Source organism: Haematobia irritans, chromosome 3, assembly GCF_050003625.1.
Source record: "Haematobia irritans isolate KBUSLIRL chromosome 3, ASM5000362v1, whole genome shotgun sequence".
Lineage (NCBI taxonomy): Eukaryota > Metazoa > Arthropoda > Insecta > Diptera > Muscidae > Haematobia > Haematobia irritans.
This window is the reverse complement of record NC_134399.1, coordinates 22,503,281-22,525,284: the sequence shown is the minus strand read 5'-3', so window position 1 is coordinate 22,525,284 and position 22,004 is coordinate 22,503,281. Positions and strand designations below refer to the sequence as shown.

Below are 22,004 nucleotides of genomic sequence, written 5' to 3'. Positions count from 1 at the left end.
CAATAGGGGTAATCAGTTATGAATACCATAACCAATGCAATCATGGTTGCCACTCGAAACAAAAATACATTACCAAAATTTGAAGAAAATTTAATCAAAGAACTACCAAACAAAAAAAAAATGCAAAATTTAATTTCTATATTTTGTCAAAATTTTATTTCTTTAGAAAATTTTGTCAAAATTTTATTTCTATAGAAAATTTTGTCAACATTTTATTTCTATAGAAAATTTTGTTAAAATTTTATTTCTATAGAAAATTTTGTCAAAATTTTATTTCTATAGAAAATTTTGTCAAAATTTTATTTCTATAGAAAATTTTGTCATAATTTTATTTTTATAGAAAATTTTAGCAAAATTTTATTTCTATAGATTTTATTTATATAGGATGTTTTATCAAAATTTTATTTCTATAGGAAATTTTGTCGAAATTTTATTTTCATGGAAAAATTTGTTAAAATTTTGTTTATATAGAAAATTTTGTAAAAATTTTATTTGTATAGAAAATTTTGTCAAAATTTTATTTCTATAAAAAATTTTGTCAAAACTATATTTCTATAGAAAATTTTGTCAAAATTTTATTTCTATAGAAAATTTTGTCAAAATTTTATTTCTATAGAAAATTTTATTTCTATAGAAAATTTTCACAAAAATTTAATCTATATAGAAAATTTAGTCAAAGTTTTATTTCTACAGAAAATTTTCTCAAAATTTTAATTTTGAGAAAATTCTCTCAAAATTTAATTTCCAAAGAAAATTATATCAAAATTGTATTTCTATAGAAAATTTTGTCAAAATTTTATTTCTATAGAAAATTTTGTCAAACTTGTGTTTCTATAGAAAATTTTGTCAAATTTTATTTCTGTACAAACTTTTGTCACAATTTTATTTCTCTAGAAAATTTTATCAACATTTTGTTTCTATAAAAAAAATTTTGTAAAAATTTTATTTTTATAGAAAATTTTGTCAAAATTTTATTTCTATAGAAAATTTTGTCAATATTTTATTTTTATAGAAAATTTTAACAAAATTTTATTTCTATAGAAAATTCTCTCAAGATTTTATTTCCATAGGAAATTTTGTCAAAGTTTTATTTCTATAGAAAATTTTCACAAAATTTTAATTTTGAGAAAATTTGTTCAAAACTTAATTTCAATAGAAAATTATATCATTATTATATAATTAAACAAGTAAGGAAAGTCTAAATTCGGGCGGGGCCGACTATATTATACCCTGCACCACTTTGTAGATCTAAATTTTCGATACCATATCACATCCGTCAAATGTGTTGGGGGCTATATATAAAAGTTTATCCCAAATACATACATTTAAATATCACTCGATCTGGACAGAATTTGATAGACTTCTACAAAATCTGTAGACTCAACATTTAAGTCGGCTAATACACTAGGGTGGAACACAATGTTAGTAAAAAAGTGGGAAACATTTAAATCTGAAGCAATTTTAAAGAAACTTCGCAAAAGTTTATTTATGATTTACCGCTCTATATAACATATATGTATTAGAAGCTTAGGAAAATTAGAGTCATTTTGACAACTTTTCGACTAAGCAGCGGCGACTTTACAAGGAAAATGGTGGTATTTTGACAATTTTTGTCGAAATCAGAAAAACATATATATGGGAGCTATATCTAAATCTGAACCGATTTCTACCAAATTTGGCACGCATAGCTACAGTGCTAATTCTACTCCCTGTGCAAAATTTCAACCAACTTGCGGTAAAACTCTGGCTTCTGGGACCGTATTAGTCCATATCGGGCGAAAGATATATATGGGAGCTATATCTAAATCTGAACCGATTTCAACCAAATTTGGCACACATGACTATAGTACTAATTGTTCTTCTTGTGCAAAATTTTAAGCAAATTAGGGCAAAACTCTGGCTTCGAGGGCCATATAAGTCCATATCGGGCGAAATATATATATGGGAGCTATATCTAAATCTGAACCGATTTCTTCCAAAAACAATAGGGATCTATTCTGAGCCAAACCACATACTTGTGCCAAATTTGAAGTCGATTGGACTAAAACTGCGACCTAGACTTTGATTACAAAAATGTGTTCACGGACAGACGGACACTAACTTCCCAGCAAAAAAAATTGGAAGTTGTTCCACAAACATTTCTTTTAAAGCCCATCCCAGAATCCCCCATCGAGTTTTTTCAACTTCCGATGCAGTTCTTTTGGACAAGTCCACAAAAATTTCTTCTAAAGCGCATCTTGGGATCCCCCAATGATTTTTTTCTACTTCCGATGCAGTCCTCGTGGACAAGTATTAGAACGCAATCAGGTTATTTTAAGTGCAAATTTTGTACAATTAAATTTTACAAGAAATAGAAAACTAATAAAAAACTAAAATAAATAGAAATTAATAAAAAAGTAAAAAAATAAAAAAAAATCATCCCCGCTGGGATTTGAACCTGTACCGTTTTACCTTTTCGCTTCCATGGAAGTTCTTTTGAGAAGGTTTTGCAAATTACGAGAATTTTTAATTTTTTTTGTTGATTTTTAATGGAAAAAATATATCTATACGAAAATATATGCCGAAAATAAAAAACAAAAACGATGCATGAAATAAAAAACATATTTTTTTAGAAAAATATTTGATAAAAAAATTGCCGCGTTCATACTAATAAAGAACATCTCGAGAAGCAATTAGAATGTTATTCCTTGGCGTCGTATTACGATCATATCACAAACATTTGAATTGACCTTTCGACGCTTTATGTTCAATGGCGTTTGTGGCTGAGTGTGCTAAGGCGTTCTGTTATGGTGCCAGCAAACCCAGGTTCAACCCCTGGTCGGAGCGAAAAAGTTTTTCAAATTGTAAAAATTAGATAATAGGAAAATAATTGTGTAATAGAACAAATTGATGAAAAAAAGTGAAATCGGTTGAAAAAAATGTTTTTTTTTTCGCTTTTTAAATTTCTTTATTCAAATTAACTTCTAGGGCACAACTTCTAAAGCAATGCAAAGGGTCCAAAAAGGGAGTACTTCCGTCCTATGACAAGTCCATGTAAAATTCATTGGAGATGATCCAAGTTTGCACTACTTCCGGATCACAGATTGGGGATCCAAACTACTTTTTTGGAAGCTCTTTTTTTGCTGGGTTATAATACCCCGTTACACAGTGTGGCGCAGGGTATAAAAATTTTGTCAAAATTTTATTTCTATAGAAAATTTTGTCAAAATTTTATTTCTATAGAAAATTTTGTCAACATTTTATTTCTATTGAACATTTTGTCAAAATTTTATTTCTATAGAAAATTTTGTCAAAGGTTTATTTTTATAGAAAATTTTGTCAAAATTTTATTTCTATAGAAAATTTTTTCAAAATTTTATTTCTATAGATAATTTTGTCAGAATTTTATTTCTATAGAAAATTTTGTCAAACTTTTATTTCTATAGAAAATTTTGTCGAAATTTTATTTTAATGGAAAAATTTGTTAAAATTTTGCTTATATAGAAAATTTTGTCCAAAATTTTATTTCTAAAGACAATTTTGTCAAAATTTTATATCTATAGAGAATTTTGTCAAAATTTTATTTCTATAGAAAATTTTGTCAAAATTGTATTTCTATAGAAAATTTTGTCAAAATTTTATTTCTATAGAAAATTTTGTCAAACTTTTATTTCTATAGAAAATTTTTTCAAAATTTAATTTCTATAGAAAATTATATCAGTATTATATAATTAAAAAATTTTGTCAAAATTTTATTTCTATAGAAAATTTTGTCAACATTTTATTTCTATAGAAAATTTTGTCAAAATTTTATTTCTATAGAAAATTTTGTCAAAATTGTATTTCTATAGAAAATTTTCTCAAAATTTTATTTCTATAGAAAATTTTGTCAAAATTTTATTTCTTTAGAAAATTTTGTCAAAATTTTATTTCTATAGAAAATTTTGTCAACGTTTTACTTCTATTATTTTACTTCTATTGAAAATTTTGTCAAAATTTTATTTCTATAGAAAATTTTATCAAAATTTTATTTCTATAGAAAATTTTGTCAACAGTTAATGCAATGCCAATAATTAATGCTGTAAGTTTACAAAAATTTTCATATTTTATTTTACCCCTAAGAATATCAATGAATACCCCTAATGATTGTAAAACGCCAATTCGATTTCCCTATTGCGATTATAAAATAATCAACAAACAAATAAGATAGAGTAGCGCAGAGAGAGAGATAATATTACAATAACTTTTTATAAATGCATCCGACAAATGGTTATAACTACATCATGGAAATGTTCACATAGTCAGTCTCTACGAATTAAAACAAGTGAACACAAGGCATTTATATCGATTTTCATTGCAATTAAAATTGCCATAATGAAGACCCCTTCGTCTTGGCTTTCATTGCGTTTTTTCGCATTGGTATTTGGTCTTTCTCTCATATTTCGTGGTAATGCAAGTCGTATTTTATGTGTTTTCCCATCACCGTCGGTCTCACATTTACTGATACATTTTGCCGTTGCTGAAACTTTGGCCAATGATGGTCATGATGTTACCATAATATCGACTATACCAAATTGTTTTAAAGCCACCAATCTCAAATATATTCACATCGAAGGACCAATATTTACTCCAGATTTTGCCAAAGAAATGATCAGGCGGCAATCTAATGTTTATATCAAATTTGGTAGTACTGTATCTCAAGTTCTAGATATGGCTAATTCGACCATGAATAATCCAAAAATGTTGGACTTCCTAAGTACCAGTAAGGCAGGAGATTTTGATTTGCTGATTTTGGGTTATTTTATGAATGACTTTATGTTGGGCCTAGGGGCACATTTTCAATGTCCCATTGTCTTATCATTTATGGTTCAACCGATTTTCTCCATTAACTCCATGATTGGTAATCCGGCTGAGGAGTCTTATGTGGCCAGTTTATTTGTTGGTTACAAACAACCCATGGATTTTTGGCAAAGAGTAACGAATTTTATGGCCTATATAATTGAATATTATGTGTTTGCTCCCATTACCGCTTGGAAGGTGAAGGAGATGTATAGGTAAGTGGAGAAAAAAAAAAATAAAAATCTATATATATAAAACTCAAAGTATGTTTGTTTATTTGTTTGTTTGTTTGTATGTTCCGGGTAAGCTCGGAAACGGCTAAACCGATTTACTTCAAACTTTCAGAGATCGTAAGAGGCGCTCATGTGGTGAAAATAGGGTACCTCACTTTTTTACACCTGGCGGCGGAGGGGGACCTCCTCCTTACCCGAAGTTTTGAAACTTGAAACAAAATTATCCGATTTGCTTGAAATTTTCAGCGAAGATTGAAGGAGGCGTCTAGGCAGAGAACGGCTACTTTATTTTTCAATATTTGGTCGGAGAGGGGGACTTCCCCTTTGTCCACTTTAAAACAAAAGGAAATCCTCTGACTTAAATTTTGCGGAATAACAGGGGGAGGTTATGAAATTTATATCAGGTTCCTGATTTTTTAATATTTGGTCGGGGAAAAATATGAGGGCATAGGGAGACATCCGCTTCTCCTTAAGTATATACAGAGAAACAATTAAACTTTTCCAATGTACTTGAAATTTACAGAGGATGTGGGGAGAGGTTAGGAAATTAATATTGGATATTTAATTTTTTGATATTTGGACGGGAGGAAGGGCCGCCCCTTGCCCTGCTTTTTGAAAATCGGGCTTATAATTTGCTTGACGTTTTCTGGGAAGTTTACACAAGATAAGCTACATAAATTTTCGATATTTTGTCGGGAAGGGGGGACCTCCTCTAATACTGAAAAAATTGAAATTCTCAAGTGTGGCCTTGGGGGAAGGTTATGAAATCAAAATGGTGTACCTGTTGTTTGGGTATTTGGTCGGGGAAGGAACCTTCTCCTTGCCTCACACTTGAATGAAAGTTTCTAGATTTACTTGGAATTTTCAGGGAAGGTTAAGTGTGCTATCCACTTCGGTGTTTGACGATATTTTATCGGGTCCCTTAAAAAAAATTTAGCAAAATTTAACCTTCTTCGATCTACTTGAAATTTACAGGGAACGTGGAAGGAGCTAATTAAATTAATACATGGTACATGATTGTTCGATATCTGGTTGGGGAAGGGGAATAGTGAAATAAACTTTACTTGGTAGTTTGTGAAATGAACATAGGGTACGTGGTTTTCCGATATCAGGTCGATGGGGTGTGGGTTACCTTTTGTCCGATATTTTGAAAATTGAAAGTAGAGGGTTGTCCGTAAATGGGAACTCGGTACATAATTTAATGAGTTTTGCATAGGCTTCTGCAGATTTTTTTTAGTAAAGAACTTAAATTTGCATGAAATTTGCAGGCAGCGTAGAGGGTGTATCATTTTCCGGTATATGTTCGGGAAAGTCATGTTATCCAGTCCAATTTTTATACCCTCCACCATAGGATGTGGGTATATTAACTTTGTCATTCCGTTTGTAACACATCGAAATATGGCTCCGAATGAACGAAACAAGCTATCGACTGGAAACTTGGCACAAGTAGTTACTATTGATGTAGGTCGTATGGTATTGCAAATGGGCCATATCGGTCCACTTTTACGTAAAGCCCCCATATAAACGGACCCCCAAATTTGGCTTGCGAATCCTCTAAGAGAAGCAAATTTCATCCGATCCGGCTGAAATTTGGTACATGCTGTAAGTATATGATCTCTAACAACCATACAAAAATTGGTCCACATCGGTCCATAATTATATATAGCCCCCATATAAACCGATCCCCAGATTTGACTTCCGGTGCCTTTTAAAGAAGCAAAATTCATCCATTCTGGTTGAAATTTGGTACGTAGTGGTAGTATATGATATTTAACAGCCATGCCAAAAGTGGTCCATATCAGTCCATAATCATATATAGCCCCAATATAAACCGATCCCGAGATTTAGTTTTGGAGCCCCTTGGAGGAGGAAATTTCATCCGAGTCAGTTGAAATTTGGTACATTGTGCTAGTATATGGCCGTTAACAGCCATGCCTAACTAGGTCCATATCGGTCTACATATAGCCCTCAGATAAATCGATCCCCAATCACACAAAAATTTGTCCATATCAAGTTCATAATTGTATATAGCCCCCATATAAGCGACCCACATATTTCAATACTGGCTATCTACGTACCGTGCAAAAGTCCATATCGATTCGTAATTATTTGTAGACTTACCTATACATACCTTTTTTTGTCTAATATATACCACGTATGGACTAACTCGCAATCTAGAAAACGATGTTAAGAAGTTTTAAGATACCACAACCCAAGTAATTCGATTGTGGATGGCAGTGTTTAGAAGAAGTTTCTACACAATCCATGGTGGAGGGTACATAAGCTTCGGCCTAGCCGAACTTACTTCCGTATATACTTGTTTTTATATAGTACCAACCATCAAATGATTTGTGTCAAAATTTGACGTCTGTAAGTCAATTAGTTTGTGAGAGAGAGCGTTTTTTGTGAAGCAACTTTTGTTATTGTGAAAAAAATGGAAAAAAAGGAATTTCGTGTTTTAATAAAATACTGTTTTCTGAAGGGGAAAAATACGGTGGAAGCAAAATCTAGGCTTGATAATGAGTTTCCTGACTCTGCCCCAGGGAAATCAACAATAAGTGATTGGTATGCAAAATTCAAGCGTGGTGAAATGAGCACGGAGGACAGTTAAAGCAGTGGACGCCCGAAAGAGGTGGTTACCGACGAAAACATCAAAAAAATCCACAAAATAATTTTGAATGACCGTAAAATGAAGTTGATCGAAATAGCAGAGGCCTTAAAGATATCAAAGAAACGTGTTGGTCATATCATTCATCAATATTTGGATATGCGGAAGCTCTGTGCAAAATGTGTGCCGCGCGAGCTCACATTTGACCAAAAACAACAACGTGTTGATGATTCTGAGCGGTGTTTGCAGCTGTTAACTCGTAATACACCCGAGTTTTTCCGTCGATATGTGACAATGGATGAAACATGGCTACATCTCTACACTCCTGAGTCCAATCGACAGTCGACTGAGTGGACAGCGACCGGTGAACCGTCTCCGAAGCGTGGAAAGACTCAAAAGTCTGCTGGCAAAGTAATGGCCTCTGTTTTTTTGGGATGCGCATGGAATAATTTTTATCGATTATTTTGAGAAGGGAAATGCCATCAACAGTGACTATTATATGGTGTTATTGGAGCGTTTGAAGGTCGAAATCGCGGCAAAACGGTCCCATATGAAGAAGAAAAAAGTGTTGTTCCACCAAGACAACGCACCGTGCCACAAGTCATTGAGAACGATGGCAAAAATTAATGAATTGGGCTTCGAATTGCTTCCCCACCCACCGTATTTTCAAGATCTGGCCCCCAGCGACTTTTTCTTGTTCTCAGACCTCAAAAGGATGCTCGCAGGGAAAAAATGTGGCTGCAATGAAGAGGTGATCGCCGAAACTGAGGACTATTTTGAGGCAAAACCGAAGGAGTACTACCAAAATGGTATCAAAAAATTGGAAGGTCGTTATAATCGTTGTATCGCTCTTGAAGGGAACTATGTTGAATAATAAAAACTTGTTTTTCTTTGTTAGACCGGGGACTTATCAGCCAAACTGTTAGTTAAATATTCTTCACAATTGGATGACTTTGAGGACGAATCACGCTGTTGTTGCTACTTGTGTTAATACTGACGGTATAACTAACGGCCACGTAGATAAAGCGGGCTGGCGCGGATTGACGACCTGGGAGTGTGAAGGACATGCGCGTAGTAAGTTTACAATCCAGTGAAGATGGGCGGACTGAAAAGTAGCTAGAGAGATCAGAAACGTCTATATATAAAATATAAAAACGTGCAATGGAGATGTGATGAAATTGTCTACTGAGACTCGTCGGTCCTCGAATTTGTCGGAGCTTTATGGTACGTTGAGGAAGTGGCAATACTTAGAGTATACATAAAAATACATAAAAATATGTAGCACTAAAATAAAACTGTCAGGGGAGCGGTTTAGAAATGATAGCAACCTGAAGTTAGTTGCAATATATATCAGCCGCTCTATCTATATTTTTATTAATTTTCCCTAAAAAAAATCATTCGAGGCTTTATTAATCCCTTTAGCATAATTTAGAGATCATATCGATGCATACAGCCGACTTTTATCCCTCTTCTTATTTGTTTTTAAATTGTTAGTAATTTGTCGGTAAATGTTGTAACAATTTCGTATCAATCATTTGTTTAAGATCTCATATGAAAATTCTTTAATATGTATGCTTATCACGTATGGATGATTATCATTAGGTACCAATGGTTGAACAAAAAACGAAACGGAAGAGTTGAAATCTGTTAAACATTAACAGCACAATGTTTATGTTGGATGGTCGGTTGTTTGCAGCAACAATATCCCATACATAACCAGAGCATAAATTTTTTTGTTGCCATAAAAATCCTTCTAAAAGTCAAACGTGTGAAAGAAGGACCATGTCATAAGATTGGGCTGTGTGGAATAGGTGCTTAATGATCCTTACTTTGGTGCGAGTTTCCTACATTTCTGTGTTCCATTTAGGTCAATTATGATTTAGAGGCTAAGCTCTGAGCGGACCAGTCTCGAAGGAATTAATATTCAAATTTACTTTGAGTTCATGGAGAAACTCATAGCCTCTTAGCAAAACATTCTATGCTCTTACACCATCTTTGATTATATATTCAATTAATTTAACTATTTTTAGCACTTGTTTTTCGACAATTGTTTATCGATTTTATTACGTTCGTTAATCACAGAGCCAATCCATTTTCTAGTTACCTTAGTTGTTTTCAATATCATTCCATTCCATTTTGTTTATTAATTAGAAAAGTGAACAAATCTTAAATAAATATTTAATTAAATCAATACAATCGATAAGTCATTGGATGGATGTTCCCTTAACCAGCTATCAATACGAATATCACTCCAATCCCCAACTCCCCGCCCATGAAAACGCACCCAAAACAAACAGAAACGCCAATTTGAATTATGGTCATTGTGGCGGTTAGCTTTAGCGAGGTGTTAATGTGACATGAGTAAGCCAATGGTTAGGCAGACAATCTGAAAAGGCAGTTGGATGTGAGGGGTGAGGGACTCTTGGTGTATTTCTTGAAAATTGTTTGGATCTTTTGTGGCAGAAGTAAGCAAGTACGTGATTTCAATCTTTAATTGATTTCTATTATCACCATATGCAAATTAATGAAAAGTTCGTTAAACGAAATGTTAATTAACTCAATGGTTCATGATTTCCATTAATTGGTGAAATCAATAGAGCCTCCGTTTTTGGGTGTCGAGGATGGCGCCAAAAGTTTTTGGGGCTTTGGCAATGAGATGAGAAATTGATATGGAATTTGTTTAGAAAAGAATTTGATATTGAGATGAATTTTTAGATAACATGCAACTGGGGGCAGATGCTAGATTGTATCCCTAGTCATTGAGCTAAACATCGGAATTGGGGCAGCATTAAGGGAGAAATTCATCACCTCTGGTATAGAATAACAAGAGACTGAATTGTTTCACTCCACATAGACCAATTTTGCATCGGTGTTAGAGAGCATATACATGAAGGGCAAGCGGATAGGAAATTTGCACTTCAGTGAAGAAGTACGGACTGAAAAGTTTCTAGAGAGATCACACATCTCTAGGGAATGTATAATTTACACAGATATTTATGAGAAAGATTCTGCTGCAATGTCTACCGAGACCCATTGGTTCTCGGATTTGTCGGAGCTTTATGGTAGCGTAGAGGCAAAGCGATGATATATTGCATATATAGCATGCATATATTGTCCACAATTAAATAACTTCAAGAACGACTCTTGCTGTTGGTAACGTAGGTAAAGAGACAGCTTGCTGGGATTGAAGGCTTCACAAATGAATGATGGAAAGACACGTGACTGGGAAGTTTACACTCACCCAGTTGATGAAGGACGGGCTGGAAGATAGATAGAGAGATCACACACCTCCAGTGGAGGGATTACTTACACAGAGATTTTTGATAAAGGTTCTGGTGCAGTGGGTCTTGGATGGATGGTAGCGTAGAAAGTTAGCCTTTAGTATGCATAGTAGCGTTAGGTTGTGGCGATGCTCTTGGACTATTTTTGTCCAAATTTAGAGGGATTCGAGATCAACTGGCGCTGGCGTTACCTACTTGCGTTAATACTGGCTGTATGAATAACGGTCAGGTAGGTAGAGAGACCGCTTGCTCGGATTGGGGGCCTCAGACATGACTGTGGAAGGTCACGTGGCTTGGAAGTTTGCACTCATCCGGTTAAAGAAGAGTGATCTGGAAGGTATCTAGGGAGATCACACATTACTAGTTGAGGGATTAGTTACACAGAGGTTTATGAGAAAGGTTCTGGTGCGGTGGGTTTTTTGATGGGTTGGTCTTAGGATTTCTATGTTTTTTTTCGAAGTTGCATAGTAGCGTTATGGGAGTGGCGATGATCTTGGACTATTGTTGTCCAAATTTAGAGGGATTCGAGATCAACTTGGGCTGGCGTTACCTACTGGCGTTAATACTGGCTGTATGAATAACGGTCACGTAGGTAGAGAGACCGCTTGCTCGGATTGGAGGCCTTAGACATGACTATGGAAGGTCACGTGGCTAGGAAGTTTGCACTCATCCGGTTAAAGAAGAGGGATCTGAAAGGTAGCTAGAGAGATCACACATTACTAGTTGAGGGATTAGTTACGCAGAGATTTATGAGAAAGGTTCTGGTGCGGTGGGTTTTGGATGGGTTGGTCTTAGGATTTGTCGGAGCTATATGATAGCGTAGAGAGTTAATCTTTATTAGGCGGATACACATAGCTTTATGAGAAAAAATCCGGCGCAAGGGGGATATGGTGAAGGTGTCTACCGATACCCGTCTGTCCTAGGATTCGTCGGAGCTATACGGTATCGTGGAAGGTGTGGCAAGACTCTTGGTCTACTATTGTCCATATTTGAGGGTTTCGAGGATGACTAGGACCAGAGATGCTATTTGTGTTAATACTGGCGGTGTGACTAAGTCTATGGTCACACTAGGCAAATATTTGACCAAAATGAGAGTCAAACCTTTTTCCAGAACCATTTTCCAAATATCTTGATACGGTTTTTGGAAAATGATCCTAACATGATGTTATATATCCAATATGAGCTAAATATCTTTTATGATTGGCTGTGACGACGGATTCTTTTTTTTAATTTCTGTCAAATATTTACCAGTGTGACCATAGCATAACGGTCACGTAAGTAGAGAGACTGCATCCTCCGATTAACGGCCAGAGAAATGAGTGGCTGAAATGGGACTGCGAAGTTTGTACTCATCCGGTTGAAAAAAAAAAACCGACTGAAAGACTGCTAGAGAGATCACTCACCTCTGGTGTAAGGATTAGTTACACAGAGATTTCTAAGAAAGGTTCTGGTGCAATGGGTCCTGGATGGGAAAACTAGGACCAGAGTTGCTACTAGTGTAAATACTAACGGTTCTTCTATTCTTTGATTGACGACCTGAGAGATGAGTAACTGAAGGACACGCGGCTAGAAGTTTGCACTCTTCCAGTTAAAGAAAAGCGAACTGGAAGGTAGCTAGAGAGATCACATACATGTAGTGGACGGATATGTTATACGGAGATGTATGTGAAGACCTATGATGCAATGAGAATGTGGTGAAGGAGTCTACTGAGATTCGTCAGTCTTAGGATTTATATGAGCTATATGTTAGCGCATACACGCTCACAAAAAATCGCTTCTGTAACATATACTCCCAAACATATTTTGCTTCAAGCATATACATTTTTGGGTATTGCCCAAACATTTATATGTTTGATCTCTTCCAATATATAATATGTTTGAAAGCATATTAGTCTAAACAATATATGTTTGGGTAGTCTAAGTTCCAAACATTTTGTATTTTTGCATCCAAATTCAATAATGTTGTCTACCAAAAAACAATATGTTATTATGTGAACATATAATATGTTTGGAAGCATTGTGCACCCAAAAATATTATATGCTTAAAAAAAATTCTCCCAAACAATATTGTGCTCAAAATTTTATTTATTTATTTATATATTTACAATCATAACGAATTATGAAAATAAACAGGTAATATAGGTGCTAACAACATAGGTTTTCGACCTGAATGCTCAAAATTTTGTTTCTGCCCAATTGTATATTCCCCCACATCTTTCTCACTTCCACGAGATTTTTTAGTTCTTAGCACCTTTTTCTGTAATACTTCAATTGTATGATTTTTTTTATTTTAATTTTACCTTTTGCCGGACGGGGATTCGAACAGCGGACCACACAGTTTGTAAGGATCAAAGTAGCTGATCAATTGCCCAAGGAAAAATAAAATGTTAATTTGGTAATAACAAGCAACAACCACCAACTTAATTCAATATCGCTCCCTGTTAAATAGCGCTCCAAGCTACTAAACACATATATGTTTATAGGCTATTTCTAAATTAATATATGTTTGCATCCAAGCATATTATATTTACAAACATTTTATGTCCCAAACATAATATGTTCTAACATATTAACATATATGTCCCAAACATGTTATGCTAGTTTATGAACATTATATGCTTGCACTCAAAAATATTGTGTTTAAAAATGTGTGTTCCAAACATATAATGTTTATAGCCAAACATATGAAAAACAGCCTTTTTCATCCGTGTAGGATGTGACGAGGCTCTTGGTCTACTATTGTCCAGGGCTTTGAAGATGACTGGGGATAGAGTTAGTACTTGTGGTAATGCCGACCGTATCACGTGGTAGCTAGACCGTATGCTCTTGTTGACGGCCTGAGAGAAGAGTACTTGAAGGTCACATGGCTAGGAAGTTTGTACTCTTCCACTCTGAAGAAAGACGGACTGAAAGGTAGCTAGAGAAATCACACAAATCTAGTGGACGGACAAGTTGCACAGAGTTTTATGAGAAAGATTCTGGTGCAAAGGGGATGTTGTTAAGGAGTCTACTGATACTTGTCGGCTCTAGGATTCGTCAGAGCAATATTATAGAGTAGAGAGTGAGGTCTCTTGTGAACGTATACACAAAGGTTTAGGAGAAAGTAATGGGGAAATGGTGAAGAAGACTACTGAGACTCATTGGATTTATTGGATCTGTGGTGTAGAGTACGATGTTCTTGGTCCAATGTTGTCCACAATTGGAAGGCTTCCAAGACGACTGGGGCTGGTATTGTTACTGGCGGTATGACTAATGGTCACATAGATAGAGAATCCTTTTGATTGATGAGACACGCGGTTTGGGAGTTTGCACTCTTCCAGTTGCAGAATGATGGACTAAATAGCAGCTTGAGAGATCCCTTACCCCTAGGTTAGGTTAGGTTGCAGCCCGATGTAGCAGGCTCACTTAGACTATTCAGTCCATATACACGGCGATGTACGTAAAACGTTCTGATTCAATGGGGTGTGGTGAAAGCACCTACTCAGACCCATCGACCTTCGAATTTGTTGAAGAAGCTATGTGGTAACGTAGAGTTTGAGACGGGGATATTAGTCGGCTGTTGTCGGCATTTAGAGGGCTTCGAGACGGAAGACGGACTGAAAGGTAGCTAGAGAAATCACACAAATCTAGTGGATGGACAAGTTGCACAGAGATTTATAAGAAAGATTCTGGTGCAATGGGGATGTTGTTAAGGAGTCTACTGATACTTGTCGGCTCTAAGATTCGTTGAGCTATATGGTAGCGTAGAAAGTGAGACCTCTAGTCAACGGATACACAGAGCTTTTGGAGAAAGTAATGGGGATATGGTGAAGAAGACTACTGAGACTCATTGGATTTATTGGATCTGTGGTGTAGAGTACGATGTTCTTGGTCCAATGTTGTCCACAATTGGAGGGCTTCCAAGACGACTGGGGCTGGTATTGTTACTGGCGGTATGACTAATGGTCACATAGATAGAGAATCCTCTTGATTGATGAGACACGCAGTTTGGGACTTTGCACTCTTCCAGTTGCAGAATGATGGACTAAATAACAGCTTGAGATCACATACCTCTAGGTTAGGTTAGGTGGCAGCCCGATGTATCAGGCTCACTTAGACTATTCAGCCCATTGTGAGTGCTGCCCGATTTCATGTTAAGCTCAATGACAAGGGACCTCCTTTTTATAGCCGAGTCCGAATGGCGTTCCACATTACAGTGAAACCACTTAGAGAAGCTTTGTCACCAGCATTACTGAGATTGGATAATCCACCGCTGAAAAACTTTTTGGTGAATCGAACCCACGATCTTGTGTATGGAAGACGGGCATGGTAACCCTTGATCCACGGTGGCTCCCCTAGTGGACGTATAAGTTACACAGAGCTTTATGAGAAAGGTTCCGGTCCAATGGGAATGTGGTGAAGGCGCTTACTGAGACCCGTCGGTCCTCGGATTTGTCGGAGCTATATGGTAGCGTAAGTGTGGCAAGGCTCTTGATCCACTGTTGTTCACAATTGGAGGGCGAGTAATAGGTGGTTGAAAGACACGGAGCTAGAAGAGATCAGACTCTCTCAGTTGAGGAAGGATGGACTGAAATGCCAGTGGACGAATGATGGTCTGGGAAATGCATGCGCATTTCTCATCTTCTTTTTTATTTGCATTTAAAGAAACGTTCTTAGCTTCAAACGAAAACTCAGAAATGTTAACGTAGGATATCAGTTTGGAAATGATATCCCATGTCAGTTATATTGTTAAAATTAGACCACCTTAGCTACAGAAAGTTAAATTTCGTTCCTCAAATAAAAATAAAACTCTTCTTTCAATGTGGAGAGATCGAATACCTTTCGTGGAGGAACTAGAAAGCACGTCACTGAAGCGAGCACAAGTCTCTACCTGATGGAAAAACCTGTGTCGAAAGCCTTCGAGTGAGGAACGAATTTTTAGACAAACGGAGTTTTCAGTTGACATAAAAAAATTTTCTTTAAAAACAAATAAAAAATTTTCGAGGTACTCTTTACAATGCTTGTCATAAATTTGGATTTATTGCTTTTAAGCAAAGAGCTCAAGATAAAGGAAAATTTTGTTTGTCTACCTAAAGCGTGAAAAGCCTCTCACTCGAATGCGAAGGATTTCCGACCAATCAGCTTATCATCATTCCTACTTAAGACTCTTAGAACTAACGTCGATTCAAGTTTGCTCTCGAAACGACAGCATGCATACTCGAAGGGCAGGTCTACTGAGACCGCATTACATGAACTAGTCAGCTTTATTGAAAGATCACTATCTGTCCAAGAATATAAAGGGTGATACGGTCAAAATTTAGTCAATTTAAACTTGACGTATTTCTTTCAATTTTGCATTTAAAAAACACGAACACCCCTCAGTTTGAAGGTGTGTGTGTGTGTGTAGAATATTGCTCCTACTTTGAATTCACTCTTCAGTTGTCAAAATGCCGTCCAAGCAAGAAGAGCAGCGTATCAAAATTTTGCTCGCGCATCGCGAAAATCCGAGCTACTCGCACGCAAAGCTGGCAAAATCGCTAAAAGTTGCCAAATCAACCATTACAAATATAATTAAAGTGTTTGGGGAAAGTTTGTCGACAGCCAGGAAGTCTGGATCGGGGGGAAATCGAAAACCGGAAGCCGCTGAGACGACAAAGAGAGTTGTCGGTAGTTTCAAGCGAAACCCCAACCTGTCTCTCCGAGATGCCGCAAATAAGCTGGGTGTATCGTCTACAACCGTGCATCGAGCCAAACAACGAGCCGGACTATCGACTTACAAGAAGGTAGTGACTCCAAATCGCGATGATAAACAAAATACGACGGCCAAAGCGCGATCCCGGAGGCTGTACACGATGAAGTTTGACTGCGTGGTAATGGACGACGAATCCTACGTCAAAGCCGACTACAAGCAGCTTCAGGGACAGGAATTTTATACGGCAAAAGGAAGGGGAAAGGCAGCAGATATTTTCAAGCACATAAAACTGTCAAAGTTCGCAAAGAAATATCTGGTTTGGCAAGCCATCTGTACCTGTGGCTTGAAAAGCAGCATTTTCATAGCTTCCGGGACTGTCAACCAAGAAATTTACGTGAAAGAGTGTTTGAATAAACGTCTGCTGCCTTTCCTGAAGAAACACGGTTGTTCCGTACTGTTTTGGCCGGATTTGGCATCTTGCCATTACTGTAAAAAGGCCATGGAGTGGTACGCCGCCAACAACGTGCAGGTGGTTCCCAAGGACAAGAACCCTCCCAACACGCCAGAGCTCCGCTCAATTGAGAAATACTGGGCTATTGTCAAGCGGAACCTAAAGAAGACCAAAAAAAAACTGCTAAGGACGAGCAGCAGTTCAAGGCAAACTGGCTTTCTGCGGCGAAGAAGGTGGCTGTACAAGGCAGGTGTCAAGCGTGAGGCCCGGCAATTCGGATTTGGAAAAGCGAAAGCCTAACTGAATATTTTTCCTGAATTTTATACTAATTGAACTTGAAAAAGAAATTTAATTTGATTTTTTAAATAAACGATTTCACCGATTTACACGCGTTTACAATCATAACCCTTTACAATCATGGTGTTTCTAGACATCGAAGGGGCGTTCAATAACGTCCATCCGAGCTCGATATTAAATGCACTGACAACTCTGAATGTTGATCCAGGTATACTGAAGCTATTAGACGAACTTCTATAAACAACCTTCTGGTTTCCCTAGAGAAAGAAAGGATACAAGTGGTGGCATACGCAAATGATGCGGCGCTAGCAGTAAGGGGGAAATTCCCATCAACAGTTAGAGATATTATACAGAGAGCACTCCGGATGACGGGGTAAATCCTGCAAAGACAGAACTAGTCATGTACTGCAGGGATCGCAAAACTCCCACGGTTAGGCCCATTTCCTTAGGGGGTATTGAAATTCCCTTTAGTGAGTGTGCAAAATAACTTGGCGTTATTTTGGACAGGAAGCTGAAGAAAGGGCGATGAAAGCAACGGTAGCTTTATACTCGTGCAAAAAGGCAATAGGGAACAAGTGGGGACAAAACCCAAAAATTGTGCATTGGCTATACACGGCAGTGGTTAGACCTATAATGCTATATGGTGTTGTAGTCTGGTGGCCGGCACTTCACCAGCAAAGTTCAGTGTATGGCGTGCTTGTGTATCTCAGGTGCATTCAGCTAGAACGGAACAAATTCCCTTAATGTCATACTGCATCTATTGCCTTTAGACATTTTGGCCAAACAGTCAGCTGCAACAACGGCTGTGCGGTTGCGCGAGCTATCGCTGTGGTCGGAAAAAAGTTACGGTCACAGTTCGGTCCTCAAAATAATGCCAGATGTGCCTTACACTTTGGGGAGACCACTTTTCGACAAAAAGTTTGAGACTCTAATTCCCAACAGGCGTGAGGCGTGGTGTAAACGGACCCCGGGGAATAAAAGATATATAGATTTCTACTCTGATGGCTCCAAATTGGATGGCCAAGTGGGTTTCGGAGTATATTCTAAAGATCTGGAACTTCGAATAGCGATACGATTACCTGATCACTGTAGTGTTTTTCAAGCTGAAATATTAGCAATAAGAGAAGTGGTGAATTAGCTGAGAAGTAATGCTCCAAGCAATATTGGTTTTAATATATACTCAGACAGTCAACCTGCAATAAAATTCTTGGACTCTGTGTTCCTCAAATCGAAAACGGCCATCGACTGCCGCAAATCTCTCAATGAGATGGTTGAGCAGCACAATATTCACCTAATATGGGTGCCTGGCCATAGGAACATACCGGGGAACTGCGAAGCAGATGAGCTAGCAAGGCTAGGAACTACCTTACATATTCCAGGGCAACTAGAATCTGTTGGTATGCCTCTGGCTACCTGCAAGCTCTTACTGCGTGAGAAGGCTGTCATGATGGCAAATGTTCGATGGGAGAATTGCAAGGATTGTAACGACACCAAGCAAATATGGTCCCATTTAAACCTAAACCGCACACTAGATATGCTAGTGTTCTCGAGACGTCAGATATCACTTCTGATATCTGCTATAACGGGTCGCTGCCTGATAGGAGATTTTGCAAAAACTATTGGTGCGAAGTATATGACTATTGTATGAGCTGTCATGATGCGGAGGAAAAGGAATCAATAAAACACCTCTTGTGTGAGTGTCTTGCATTTTGTGTAAGGCGTAAGCAAATTTTAGGGGCATATAGCTTCAGATTACTGGCGGACCTGGAAAACGTTAACTTAAGCAGTCTGCTAATGTTTTTGAAACAATCTGGTTGGTTCAACAGAAGAAAATAATCGAGAAGGTTCAGCGGTTAAAACTAGAAGTGACCATATGTAATAGGTACTTTAACCTAACCTAGGATTGATATCATCCAGATCGATAGCATTCGACTTAACCACAAAGAGAGCTTCGCGTTGTCTTAATCATCATTGGTAAGGCTCTTAAATTCTAAGTAGTTACTTTCAGATAAGATTTCTCGTAACCACAAAAATTTCATATTTTACTTTTGGACTCGTATGTATGCAACGGTTCGATTTTCTTGAATATTATAAGCGAGCATTTTTAAACGAATCGACCAGAAATTTAATTCGCAAAATACACACAAAGAAAATTTCGTGAAAAGTTAATCAAAGAATTTTTGTTTCATTTACATGGCGAACAAATTTCATTAAAACAATGAAAATATTCGTTAATAGTACGAACATTTTTGTTGTTCAAAAGAAAATTCGTAAAAATAATGAAATGTTTCGTTATATTTACGAACTACTCTCTGTTAATGACACATTTCATTAATATAACAAAGTTTTTTTTCTACCAGTGTGTATTCGCAGCCTTTCATGTCTATGGCTAAAATGCTTTAAAAGCATTTTCCACAATTTTACATTGTTTACAATCTTTTGTCTTCAAGTAAATTTGAAAATTCTACCTATTTTCAAAATATTTTTTTTTATAAAAAAAATAAAATGATGAGCATATGCCATAATTTCATAATTATTTCACTAAGCCATGGTACCAAAATTCACTGACTTTTTTCTATTTCATGGAGGATAAATCCCAAAATCCACAATGGCGATATACCGTCGGCAAAACATTGCAAATATTTTCGTAATTAGACAATGGCAAATCAGATTCCTCCATATCTGTCGTTTTTCTCGATGAGTTGTTATTCGTTTCATTTGTTTTTCCTTTTTTTCTCATTACAATGTAGCTTTTAGACACACTCACACAAACACACACATATATGTATATACATCCCAACAAAAAAAAAACAACAGCAGCGCGCAATTATGACGCTCCATACAGCATTGAAAAAATAAAAAAATAAAAAACAACACAAAAAATCTCCTGTAGCAGCCAGGATTGTAGACCTATGTGTGACTGTGTTTGTGCCACAAAAAAGGGGCACGTACAACATTCCATGTTTGGCAATGAACAACAAATGACTGATTGTGTTGGTGGTTGGTGGGCTGCATGAAGCACCCACAAACAACAGAAGCAGACTACTTGCACATACAATGTCAGAATAATCAGAGTATGAAGCCCAAAACTAAATCCCAAAGGAGAAAATTTTACTCATTTCTATCTCATTACGTTTCTCTTTGAGAGTTAGGTTTACTTAAGAGTATAGTAGTGGAAAAACTCACTCAATATGAGTATTTTCCCCTTGTGTGCGTTTGTAGTGTTTCTGAGGGGTTATCGTGCAAGTAAATACTTTGCTCTTACTAATGTTCATTAACTTAATGTGATAATTAATTATGAATTTTGTAGAGAGAATACTGAAGAGTATGGAGTGTGTTGGGGTTTAGTAAAGAGTAAGACAATACTTACTAGGGATTAACACAGTGATGTCAATATACTGGTTTGTTTTCGGAGAATAGGAAAATAGGCAATAAATTAAATTTCCAAAATTGGATAAATAATAAATTTAAATTAAAGAAACAAGTATATACGGCCATAAGTTCGGCCAGGCCGAATCTTATGTTCCCTCCACCATGGATTGCATAGAAACTTCTATTAAAGACTGTCATCCACAATCGAATTACTTGGGTTGCGGTAACACTTGCCGATGGCGCGGTATCTTAGAACTTCTTAACACCGTCTTCTCAATTGTAAGTTACTCAATACTGGGTATATATTAAACAAAAAAAGGCCGATTAAGTACGTATATAATTCAGCTTGACAAAATTTTCTATAGAAATAAAATTTTAACAAAATTTTCTATAGAAATAAAATTTTGACAAAATTTTCTATAGAAATAAAATTTTGACAAAATTTTCTATAGAAATAAAATTTTGACAAAATTTTCTATAAAAATAAAATTTTGACTAAATTTTCTATAGGAATAAAATTTTGACAAAATTTTCTATAGAAATAAAATTTTGACAAAATTTTCTATAGAAATAAAATTTTAACAAAATTTTCTATAGAAATACAATTTTGAAAAAATTTTCTATAGAAATACAATTTTGACAAAATTTTGTACAGTAATACAATTTTGACAAAATTTTCTATATAAATAAAATTTTGGTAGATTATTTTTGGGGATCGGCTATGTATAACTATAGACCGATACGGACCAATTTTGGCATGGTTGTTAGCGGCCATATACTAGCGCAATGTACCACATTTCAACCGAATCGGATGAATTTTGCTCTTCCAAGGGGCTCCGGAGGTCAAATCTGGGGATCGGTTTATATGGGGGCTATATATAATTATGGACCGATGTGGACCAATTTTTGCATGCTTGTTAGAGACCATATACTAACACCATGTACCAAATTTCAGCCGGATCGGATGAAATTTGCTTCTCTTAGAGGCTCTGCAATCCAAATCGGGGGATCGGTTCATATGGGGGCTATATATAAATATGAACCGATATGGACCAATTTTTGCATGGTTGTTAGAGACCATATAACACCACGAACCAAATTTCAACCGGATCTGGGGAATTTTGCTCATCCATGAGGCTCCGGAGGTCAATTCTTTGGATCGGTTTATATGGGGGCTATATATAATTATGAACCGATGTGGACCAATTTTTGCATGGTTGTTAGAGATCATATTCTAACATCATGTACCAAATTTCAACAGGATCGGATGAAA

The 22,004-nt window shown here is 36.3% G+C and overlaps 1 protein-coding gene across 1 annotated transcript in view; it reads left to right on the top strand.

The window, feature by feature from the left end:
• The first annotated feature begins 4,282 nt into the window (after positions 1 to 4,282).
• LOC142232038 (UDP-glycosyltransferase UGT4-like) overlaps positions 4,283 to 22,004 on the top strand; it is a 74,360-nt gene continuing 56,638 nt past the window's right edge. Inside the window, exon 1 of the mRNA XM_075302739.1 lies at positions 4,283 to 5,033. Coding sequence (XP_075158854.1) covers positions 4,354 to 5,033 — 680 coding nt within the window. The 5' untranslated portion in view covers positions 4,283 to 4,353. The remainder of the gene's footprint in view (positions 5,034 to 22,004) is intronic.